Source organism: Anabrus simplex, chromosome 6, assembly GCF_040414725.1.
Source record: "Anabrus simplex isolate iqAnaSimp1 chromosome 6, ASM4041472v1, whole genome shotgun sequence".
NCBI classification, from domain to species: Eukaryota; Metazoa; Arthropoda; class Insecta; order Orthoptera; family Tettigoniidae; genus Anabrus; species Anabrus simplex.
This window is the reverse complement of record NC_090270.1, coordinates 322,447,791-322,459,891: the sequence shown is the minus strand read 5'-3', so window position 1 is coordinate 322,459,891 and position 12,101 is coordinate 322,447,791. Positions and strand designations below refer to the sequence as shown.

The 12,101-nt window shown below is 39.6% G+C and overlaps 1 protein-coding gene across 3 annotated transcripts in view; it reads left to right on the top strand.

Annotated features, from left to right (window-relative positions):
• LOC136876531 (luc7-like protein 3) overlaps positions 1–12,101 on the top strand; it is a 239,329-nt gene that overhangs the window by 203,042 nt on the left and 24,186 nt on the right. For 2 of the 3 annotated variants that reach the window (XR_010860603.2, XM_067150562.2), the window contains exon 8: positions 4,126–4,267. Coding sequence is in view for 2 of the 3 variants with exons in the window: in XM_067150562.2 (XP_067006663.1) it covers positions 4,126–4,223 (98 nt within the window). In the remaining variant the exon portion in view is untranslated. The remainder of the gene's footprint in view (positions 1–4,125; positions 4,268–12,101) is intronic. The other variant, XM_067150563.2, reaches the window with a different exon arrangement.

Genomic DNA, 12,101 nt, shown 5'->3' with positions numbered 1-12,101 from the left:
GGCTATCATTACAGAAATGTGCATGGAAGAAAGGGCGAAAATTGTATCACATTTGCAGGTGAATGCATTTTCTGTTGCTACTGATGGTAGCAATAAAAGCGACTTGAAGGTATATCCCATTGTTGTAACAGTTTTTAGGCCTGAACTCAATGAAATTCAGAATTGTCTACTCTCTGTGCCTAATTTAGAAGGGGATGCTACTGGAGCTAACATTGCCAATATTTTGCTCTCAACTTTTCGGGAATTCTGCATTCCATTAAAAAAATGCCTAGCTCTTGGTGCTGAGAATGCTCCAGTAATGGTAGGATTAAAGAATGGTGTGGCAGGATGTTTGAAGCAGGAAAATAGTAACGTAATGATCATAGGCTGCTCTTGTCACCTAATTAATCTTGCTGCCGAGAAGGGTGCAGCGTGCTTGCTCGTAAATATAGATGAAAGTATAATTGATATATTTTATTATCCGGAAAGGAGTGCAAAGAGGAAAGAAAAGTTCAGAGAATTTCAGACTTTACACAACACAGAGATAAGGAAAATACTGAAGCATGTGCCTAATCGATAGTTATCACTAAGAAGGTGTGTTAGATAGGATTTTGCTTCAGTGGGACCCTTTGGTTACATTATTCAGGAGCGAAATTGTGAGTAAGGATTCTCAGATGAGAACTTTGAAGACTTTCAAAATTTCTAAGCACAGTTTAAGTGCAGATGTGTCTTGTTTGTCAGAAAACGTTAAGGATTGTCATAACATTTCACCTCACTCCTCAGTTAAAAGGAAAACCCAGTCATCAGTTTCACTAAAAAAATGAAACTACTTATGACACTTGTCACGTGAAGAACGACTTTTCATGTTCCTTTCATCAAATTTACATAAATCTTTTAACCTTTTTCTCTCAAGTTTTATGGATATCTTTGAGAATCCAAACATAGCTCTTCAGTCAAGTATGCCGCACATCCACTTATTTTGGTCAGTTTTGGAGGAACTATTGAAGAATGTGATGGCAAGGTTTGTGAAACCAGACGTTATTAAAAGATCCTCCTCTCTCCTTGATGTAGATTATCATACTCCAGCAAATCAAAGGGATGATTGTGATCTGATGATAGGGAACTCTGCGTTTGTTTTAATGAACACCTTGAAGTCCGAGGAAAAGTGCATATTCTTTAAGTCTGTTAGAAAGTATTTCTCTTCATCGTGTGACTACATGATACACAAATTTCCATTCAAAGATGAAGTTTTAATTAATGCTGAAGTTGCAAATATTTCTGATATAAGTAAGGAATCATTTTCTAGCCTTAGATTTTTCATTAACAAGTGTCCGAACATTTTGACTAGTGACATGGTACATTTGCATAAAGAAACTGATATTCTGCACTCCCAGTTCTGTAACTTTCAGCTCGAAGAAACAGACCTGGCAAAAGGAAGAATTGATTTTCAATGGGCATTGGTAGGTCAGATGAAATAAGCTGATGGTGTACTTTAATATGACAGACTTTCTAAGGTGATACTTGCTATTTTATCAATTTCACATAGCAATGCAGAATGTGAAAGGATTTTTCGCAGAGTCACAAAGACAAAAACACAGTTCAGATCCTTGCTGTTTGAACAAACTTTGGAGAAACTTTTAACTTTGAAATCAGTTCAGCAAGGCAAGTGCTTTGAGCAAAAATTTAGTTCCGAGTTTCTGAAGAGGGCTAAGTCAGCTACTGGTGTGTTCAACAATTAGTCATAATGTGATCAATATGTTGAAGAGAAGTCACATGTTCCTACAGTTCAGGTATGCCAGTATATAGTATTCACATGTAAATGATGAAAAAAAAATATATGGGCAAATAGAATTGTTATTGTATTGAATTATAAATGAATTTGTACATGTTCTGCCATCAGTGATGTGTCGCAATACGTCGAGATTCGCTGCGAAATTTCTCCTGATTTTTCACTTTTGAAAGTTGGCATGTTTGCTGATAGTGGCATCAATAATAGAGAAATTCTGTTCATGATTCAGTATTCCATATTCTATGATAGTGTAATGGTTATAGCGTCCTCCATGCCAACTCGCTATGGGCCAGGCCTGTCATCGTATCGGCCCACCCTCTTACGCTCGACCGTGCCAATCACGAGCAACACTTAAGTGCTAGGCCTGCCCTTCTCGCCCCCGTCCGCGGTCCCGCAGCAGATGACTATGAAAATTACTCGACGATTAATCTAGTCTTCCATCTCGCGAGGTTCCTGGATCCATCTAGCATCCGGACTGTTCTAGAAGGGCCAAGCGCGGGTGTATAAGAGAGGAGCGACTTGCCTGGAGTTAGTGAGAGTGAGACAGAGTTTGCTGATGTGAGTTAGTGAAGAGTGCAGCCTGGGCTGAGGTGTCCGTCTGATGGAGTACGTGTCTGTTGGAGCTGAGGACTCGTTCCTGTTTCCCTGACGTCGTGTGTGTGAGTTTCTTGGGGCTGGCTGCTGGAGAAGAACCTTCGGTGTTCTGGAGCAGCGCGAAGGGAACACTGGGTGCTGACGTATGCAGACTGCGAACGGAGTTCGACGGATTGAGTGAACAACGGATACTGTCCCCGAGCTGCGAGACTGACGTGTAGGCTGTGGGCCGTGACAGCGCTAACGAGTGTGACCGAGTGGCTGAGTGAGTGTAGTGTAAATAATAGAGGACACACTCTCTCTCTCTCTCTCTCTCTCTCTCTCTCTCTCTCTGTGTGTGTGTGTGTGTGTGTGTGTGTGGGGGGGCATGAGAAACTCGTGAATTGTCTGTAGGACAGAGTAAACACTTTTACTGTTTACTTCAGGTTAGACTTTTTTTTTTTCCTTCAGCAACTGCAATTTCAATTTCAGCCCCCTCTAGGGACACCAAGACCTTGACATCTGTGTGGGGTCCTGCATGCTTGTTGATCCCAAGGGCTGTGCCAACTCTGGGTTGTTGTATTGGCCTCGGTGTAGGGTGTTCCCCAACTTGCCTGAAAGGTGTCGGTGCTCTTTATTCTTAGTTACTATTTCTACCCTTCTATTCTCACCTTCTGAAATTTCATTCCTCTTCCTGTCTAGTCAACCTCTCTGACTCGGGTAGTAAAGTTCTAGGGAGGTTTTATTCTCCCCCAATCGCAAGTTCCGGGTCGTGGCGAGGTGATGCATGGCTACTGGGAGAGTAGTTCTAAGCGACCCCCTCCAGGTACCGGGCGCCCTCTGGAGTATCTAGCCGTGCTTTTGGTATTACTTGCGGGCTCTGCCGAAGCTCACCTTATATTTCTTGAATACTCGTAGGACCAAGAACGGAACCTCCTTCTTCTACTTCTTTAACTTTAAACAAGGGTGGCACCCTTCAAAAAACAGCGTCCTTAAAGCGTCAGAAATGAAAGCAGTATACTCCAGTACCAGTTGACTATGTGTGTGATGAGTGTCTACCTCTATTCCTGGTTGTTTTTTAGATGAATACCCATTCCTTTCAGTAGCTTAGTTGAAAAAGTTATTGGTGGTGAAGAAATGCGAAAGGTCCGTGATTGATCCGTCCTTATAAAGCCATCGATCACAATTATAAGGCTGGATTTTCCCAAAAGTTTCTTTGTTTTCATCAACAGTGCACTTTGCCTTGGTACGTAAAATTTACATCTAACAAACTGCTTTATTCCTGTGTTCTTTAATGTAATTATTGAGAGGTTAAACAATACAGCCTTCTTCATATACTAGTTCATAGTGAAAACATGCGTGAAGTGACAAAATGCAAAGTGCTCTTAGGCAGACAAATATAGACAGATCCACTTGTTACTTAATTTAAACCAAAGCTTGGTAACTTTTTGTCATTTATTCTAATTCTGATATCCAATAATCCCTGTCTTTTTCTGTATTGTGGATTATATGCAAAGGAACTTCTTACTGTGTTTTATCACTATCTAATTTGCATAAGTTTTGCAATTGATTCAGTGATGGATTCTTTTTTGAGGGAAATTATTTAAACTTTTAATCTTCTTCTGTTTTGTTCATAAGGATACTTCACCAGTTCTTCAGATCACAAAAATGAGGCTAGGTTTGATCCTCAGGTTCTCTTCTTTCCTAGTCTGGTTATCATGGTTGGTCAGTCCCTTAAGATAACAATCACCACCGCTAGCTTAAATAGTTTTCTTCATTGGCAGGTATAAATGGAGATTCCAGTCGTCGTGGCTCTTCTCAACACCGCAGTTCTAGTCGACATCATCAGGATTCTCGCAGTGGTACTGGAGGTGATCTCTAACATCCTTCCATCATTATGAATCAGTGAGTGAACTCCGCCAACAGGTATGTGGCATCAGTTCGATGGGTGTAAACCATCACTTGTATAATGTTGACCTTTGCTCTACAGGTGTTTCAGTCACGAGGTAAGTGGCATTATCTCCCATGCTCCCTCATCTGTAGAAACAGTCTACCGGAGACGTTGTTTTAAGGCATCATTTTATGGTATTGGGCTGTGGAGATTTCTACAAGAAGTCTGTTGTGATTAAATCAGCTACAATAGAGTATAATTTCTTGTTCATCAAAATTCTGTAATTGTTACCCACATTTGTTTGGTATAAATTTTAGTGTTCCAGAATTTCATTTGGAAACATAATGTAGATGTTTTCAGCTCCCTGTTGAGTGTGAGCAGCTATATTAACTACCATATTTGACCCTTAGTTCCTCTAAAATGCTAATGCAGTACGAGATGGATTCACTTGGTTTTCATTTTATTAAACTTGTTCCAGGTCATTGTACCTTTTTCTGTATTTGGTAGTTCTTGAAATATATTTTGTATTTTGGTTTGCAAAATATTGGGATGTTGATTTTTATCAAGGAGCATACTTAATAAAATACCTCTTTGTGTAGAAGGGATGAGTACAAAGATTTAATGTGAACTGGCAAGGCTACTTTATACTATTTTTAGAGCATTTTATTCAAATACAGACATGGACAAAAGTATTCACAGCCCTACTCATCCAATACAAAATTACAAACCCAAACATATTACAAAGCACAAAATGAACCGGAAGTAAATAACAGTACATAACAAAGCAACAAATGCTTACTCCATGACACTATTTCTCTGGACATAAGTATTTTTTATTATTATTATTATTATTATTATTATTATTATTAAAGCGTCTTTATTGTGGCGAAGTTAGGGCTCCCGGCCCTTTCTTACACTTAACCACTTCATGTATATACAATGTATATTTTACATAAAATTTAAACATATGAAATCTTTACAGCCTAAAGTATAACTAAAGCAACTAAAGTATCACTAACTAAACTAAGGTGAGTAAAGTATAACTAAATTATATACAGGAACACATTGCAATAAACAACCATATTCACTCTCATTCATGCATCCCATTCACACTCAAGAAAGACTGGAAGTGCTTAAAAGATGACGCTGGCAAAGGATTTTAAATTTTGTCTTAGATTTAGCTTCCCTGATGTCATTGGGGAGTTCATTCCACCAGCTCGTGGCGGTGATAGTGAACGATCTGTTGTAGGTTGCGGTTCGATGCACAGGAATTTCTAGCGTACAGCCTGACCGGGTATTGAACAGGTGCAGGGAACTAAGGTAGCGAAATCTGGTGGATAGGTAAGGAGGAGTGTTTTCAGAAAGCACTTGATACACCAAAGTAGTTGCGTGGAGTCTACGTCTGTCATTCAGTCGTAACCAAGATAATTGTGTATAGAATGGGGATACATGGGCGTATGGTTGTATGTCGAATGCATACCTGATGCATGCATTTTGGGCACGTTGCAGTCTCATGCTTTGCTCGTTATTGATATCAATAAAAACTGTATCACAGTATTCGAGAATTGGAAACAAGAGTGATTGAATGAGCTTTATTTTCAAGGACCGAGGAAATATATTTTTAAACCGCTTCAGAGGATGCAGGCTTTGATATACCTTTTGGCACACTTTCATCACATGTTGCGACCAGTTCAATGTTTCGCTTATAGCCACACCAAGATTCATAACTGTTTCACAAAATGGAATAATGGTATTGTTTAGTGCTACAGGAGGAATTTCGTATTGTTTTAAGACGTGTAAGTTTTTTGAAGTACCAATGATTATTGCTTGCGTTTTAAGAGGATTAATTTTGAGATTGTTACTCAATGCAAAATTACTTATGAGACTTAAATCAGCATTAACTTTTTCTACAGCACTCTGAATTTTATCAGTTCTTGAGTGGTAGTAGATCTGCAGATCATCAGCATAAAGATGATACTTGCAATGTGTAATCGATTTGGCAACATCGTGTAAGTAAATTGCAAACAGCAATGGTCCAAGTACAGACCCTTCATACCTTACATGTAAAAATGGGGTTTGAATGAGTAAACCAAAACCTGTGTTGTTCCTTGGAATTAGATGTGTAGTAGAAGCAGACAGAGACGGACTGATCAGCTGGTCAAAAACTGTACTAGTCCAGTGTGGCGAGGAAAACTAGGGGAACGTCTGTTGAAGAGACGATTTATTCTACACCTGCACCACCAAGGAAAATCGTATTCCGAGATCAGAAACACCATTGAAAGAAGTAAACCAACTGTGCAGAGCATCATACAAATGTTAAAAAGACAGGATGTTCTTATAAGCAAGAAAAGAAGTGGACTTTCGAAGAAACTGACCGCATAGGTTCATAGTAACCACAGTTTAAAAAAACCACCACACAGTACATCTTAAGCAATAGCATCGCAGCTCGCAGAATATTTCAGTCATGCAGTGTCACACAAAACAGTAAGGATGGTCCTTCATCGTGCTGGGTATAGATTTAGGGTCCCAAGAAAGAAACCGCACATAATGAAAGTAAATCGATGGAAGAGACTACAATTTGCAAAAGAATATGTGGCGAAAGATAATGTGTTTTGGTTGACAGTGATGTTTACAGATGAGAGTAAATTTAATATTTTCCGAAGTGATAGACGCATTTTAGTGTGGAGACCACCTAACACAGAGCTCAATGAGCAGAACCTCGTTACCACTGTGAAGCACAGCGGGGGTGGGGTTACGGTGTGGGGCTCAATGGCCGCTTCAGGTGTCGGCTAGTTGGTATTTACATAAAATCAGTTGGTATTTGTCGAGGAGCTATGGACAGATTTCAATATTTGAACATCCTGAAAGAAAACGTTCGCAAAAGCGCTGAAAAGCTTGGGATTGCTAATGAGTTTTATTTCCAATACAACAATGGCCCCAAATATATGGCAGAAATTTTTAGTTTGTGGGTGATCTACAACACGCCGCACACATTAAAAACACCTCCCCAATCGCCAGATACCAACCCCCAACAAGAATGGGGGAACATTTCATCTGAACTAACATGGAAACTGGTATTCTCAATGCCCAGCAGGTTAAAAGAAATACAGGAAAGGCAAACAAACGCGCTACTGATCGAGTTGGTAATATCTGTTTCTTCATTGAGTTGTGAACTTTTCTGGGATACGGTATGAATACTTATGTCTACACAAGTAGTGTCATGTACTACGAATTTTTTGCTTTGTTATGTACTGTTATTTACTTCCAGTTTATTTTGTGCTTTATAATGTACACTGTTGTACAAGGTAGACACTTGGGTTTGTAATTTTGACCTGTACTCCGTATTGGTCCAGCAATAAAGCATTTTGTTTTGGATGGGTTGGGGTATGAATACTTTTGTCCATTTCTGTATGTTTATATTCACTAAACATATATGTAGCAAAAATTTTCTTGAAAATTTCTGTTAATTAACCACCCATGTGATCTCTTCGGATATCCCAGAGTTCAGAAACTTGATACTAAATATACAGGCAGATATAGTAAACTGTATGAACACATATGTTGCCAAATGGGGCTTGCTTACTTTTACACCTATTTGCCAGCCATTTTGCTCACTTTCATAGACAAAACACAATGCTAAAGAAAAGTATTCATAACATTATTAGAAAATTATGTAACTTTGTAGGTTTCCTCATGATGTTTTCTTAGTTTGATTATAAACAACAGAATGTTAGACAGTACATCTTCATTACACCATTAAAGTTTTTCATTCACATGTGAATCACCAGCAACGTGCAGCTGTAACAGCAGCTACATCATCTTCAATACCACATTCTAGTACAGTTTTGCTTTACTTGACAAATTTTCCACTAAATATTCGTCTCTGGAATTGTTACCATGAGGTTAGGTTTGATCCTCTGCTTCTCTTCTTTCATAGATTCATTAACATAGTTGGTCAGTCCTGAAGATAACAATCACAATCACTACCTCAAATGGTTTTCTTCATTAGCAGATATAAATTGAGATTCCAGTCATTGTAGCTCTTCTCGCGATGTATCGACTTCTTTCAGGCATATCTCCTAATTTTAAGTCGCCATGTTTACATTTGCATAAACAAACTGTATTTGCGAAGTTAAATGTATGTGGCAGCATCACAAAACAAAATTTTTCATTGCCTTAAACCTTCCTAAGCTTGACCAAAGCACCTAAAACACGTGTGTCCCATATAGTGAGTTCACAAGTAACTTTCTAAACACTTGCATTTATATGACTTAAGTCGTGTTTGCCAGTTTTCATGACCAAAAGAAGTTATACAACGTGTCGTATTAGGTGGTGATTGTTTTAAAATATACCAGAAATGCAGAGGTGAATGTCATCTTCATAATTTTTCTAAGGTCTTGAAACCATTCCGTAGGAAAGGAAGCTAACATGAGCAAAATACGTATGATATAGATGGAGAGCATCAGCTTACTATAGGTTCTTTCCAACTTGGTACCTGTATGAGTACAGGGTCACCTTGATAATGCACAACACGAGAAATGCTTTCCAACACAGTTAAAAGTGCACTCGTGTATTCGTCCTTGTACTACAATTTGCCTTTCCAACTAACTCTTGGCATAGATTGTTGGTCGAAAGTTGTCCATGGTTTAAAGCATGTACTGAGTCCCATTTCAGAGGCACTTGCAGAAGAACTGATTCGGTGCCTTCCTGTTGTTTGCTTGTTCTTCCATGCAATGCATTTTATTAGACAAGTTAGGTTATTGAGTATATTGTGGAAAGTGATAGTGACTTTTTGCAATCTTCATCCACTGAATATGTAGAGGAGTTGCTATTTGTTTTGCAAAGAGAAAATTAATTAGGTAATTAATCAGTTCTGTTACTCAGTGGCATGAATGAACAAGTTTGATACCATAACCGCAAAACAATTAACTAATCGCAGTCCCACCACATTACTCTTTCCAGATTGGTAATTGCAGCACCCTCATTACAGAAGCTAGGGCAGATTTTAAACAGTGTATTACAGATTTACCCAGGGATACTTCGTTATCGCACAGTCATGTTTCCACAGAAATATCCTATGACTTCATCTACTTTTTTGTTTTTAATTGAAAATCCTATCCTAAACTGATAGAGCATACCACTGCTGTTACTAATAATTCTGAGGTGGGCTTTGCCAGGATGTTGGTAGGGGTGACGGGAGAAGGGGTTTGCGGGCATGAACGACTGTGGAGAGCTGGGCTGGTTCAGTATGCCATGATTAAGCAAGAGGTGCACACATCTGTTGCACAATGCATCATTATAACATTTCTCACAAAAGAAGGCACCAAACCTTCTGAAATTTTGAGATGGCTCCACGTACAGTTTGGGGAAGAAACACTTTCGAAGACTCGAGTGTATGAGTGGGCTAAAAAATTTGTGGCAGGAAGAGAAGCTGTGGAAAATGAACCTCATGAAAGGAGACTGCAGACAAGCATCACTGCAGACAACATTGTTGCCATTCGTGACACTATTGGTGAAGATCAGTGAATAAAAATTTTGCATATTGGTTCAGCCATAGGAATAAGTTATAGAAGTGTTCAAACCATCATCCGAGATGAACTCTTATTTCAGAAAATTGTCTACGAAGTGGGTTCCTCTTCTCCTCAACCAGGAACAAAAAACTTTACGTAGGAAATTTGTCAGAGACTCCTGCTTATTACAAAATTGTAAGAAGTTCAACCGTCATTACGGATTTAACTACGAGATCCATAGGCTGTAAAGAGACTCCTGCATCGCTACAAGGAGGAAGGAGAAGATTTCTTGCGTCGTATTGTGACTTGTGATGAAACTTGGGTGTATCATTACACCCCAGAGTCCAAGCAAGCAAGCAAGCAAGCATGGGTGGCAACGAAGAGACGAAGCAGGTCCAGTCAAGGCCAAAACACACCCATCTGCTGGAAGGGTGCTTCCAACCGTTTTCTGGGACTCTGCGGGCGTTCTGTTAGTGGATTTTCTTCATGAACAAAGGACAATTAATGCAGCCTATTACCATTGCCTTTTGGATGAAGCAAAAGCTGTGTATCGCAACAAGTGACTCCCGCAACCGATCCAAAGCGTCGTTCTTCTCCATGACAATGCAAAGCCGCATACTGCCGTTTTAACGTGGGAAAAGCATGAGGAGATTCACTGGATGCTCGTGGAACAGATTTATTGCCCTGCGACAACCATTTGTTTGGACCACTCAACACCTAGGAGGACAGCGGTTCGAAGATGATGCAAGTGTAGAAGAGTTTGTGTGCAACTGGCTCCGCACACGTCCCTCTTCTTTCTATCAGGGCGGCATCAAAAACTTACCAATCCGATGGTGAAAATGTGTATCGAAGGCAGGACACTGTATAGAAAAGTGATCTCTATGTGTGTTGTTTTCTTTGATTGATGCAATAAATTTTTAAAAATGATTCCCGTTTATATTTGATCCGCCCTCTTAGCAGGTATTTTACCATATCCGAAGTTCTACAGCTCCATGCACTTACTGCGTGTAGGTACAGTGACGACAGACATGAGCAAGTATTCCTCACAACGAATAACACTGTTATTTTCACAAAGAACTCCACAAAACTCATGAAAACTTCATGTATAATCCAAGAAGAACACTACAAAGATTCACAATCCCTACCACCATTACAGGCAAACCCACATGTGCCAGCAACAAAATTCTTGTACTTCGCTCTTGGCACTGTGTTTTTCTCTGGGCAACCTAAATATTTTTCCGTGTGAATTAACATTCTCTACACCTGCCACAAATGAATAGATTCCAAAAACTTTATACAGTAAAACCTCGTTGATTCGAAGTCGTTGGGACGCAAAAATCGGACTTCGAATTACATGATTTTGAATTAACCACCAACACGTACTTCGGAAATGCCAACCCTTGCGGCCTCACAATATATTCTAAGACCCGTTACTGCGTTCAATTAACCTTGATTCGCAGTTCAAAACTCTCAAATGTCATAGAAAAAACTATTTCCAAATGTATCCAACTAGGTGTATTTGCAGTACCGGTATTCAAATAATGCACTTGGGTAACACACCGGCAAACATAACCTCACGCAATGAAATCAAATGAAAGAAAACATGATTCAGAGACGAGGAGAAATCTATACCGGTTTCCCGTGCAAGTGCTTTATTCCTTGGATTACTGTACCGTATGCATTTTAGATGCCTTGTGCTTGCACGGAATGTACCCGATGCCCTTAAAACATCACGGCTTATCAAACGTTCCTATGACCAGGGGAGAAAGTCTCTCGCTTCCGTCCACATTACAACGACAGTACAGTGACTGTTCTGTACTTGTACGATGTCCCGCCGTGGCACTTCTAAGACCCATTAATGCATGCAATCGCCTTGATTCTCGGTTTAAACTTTCCAAATGCCATGAAAAACACTATTTCAGAAATTTATCCAACAAGGTGCATTTACATTACTCAAACAATGCTCATGTATAAAACAATGAAAAACATAACCTCGCGCAACGAAAGGAAGAAAAACACGATTCAAAGACAAGGAAAAATTATGCTGGCTCCCCTGTTCAAATGCTTTATCTTTTGGATTACTGTACTGTCTACATTTTTAGATGCCTTGTACTGGCATAGAAGGTGCCCTACGCCCTTAAAACGTCGTGGCAACCGGGGAAGGAAGTCTCTCGCTTCCGTATGCAGTGTGACAATATTATTTGGTGCGTACAAAAATTGATTATAGGCTATGAGCCACGCTTTTTCGCCAACTGTCTGCATCGCCAGTGTTCGCGGATTCTACCTCTCCACACACACTGCCTGCTACGTGATATTGTGAATTGTGGCATTCCTAAAAATGGCGAATACAAAATAATTA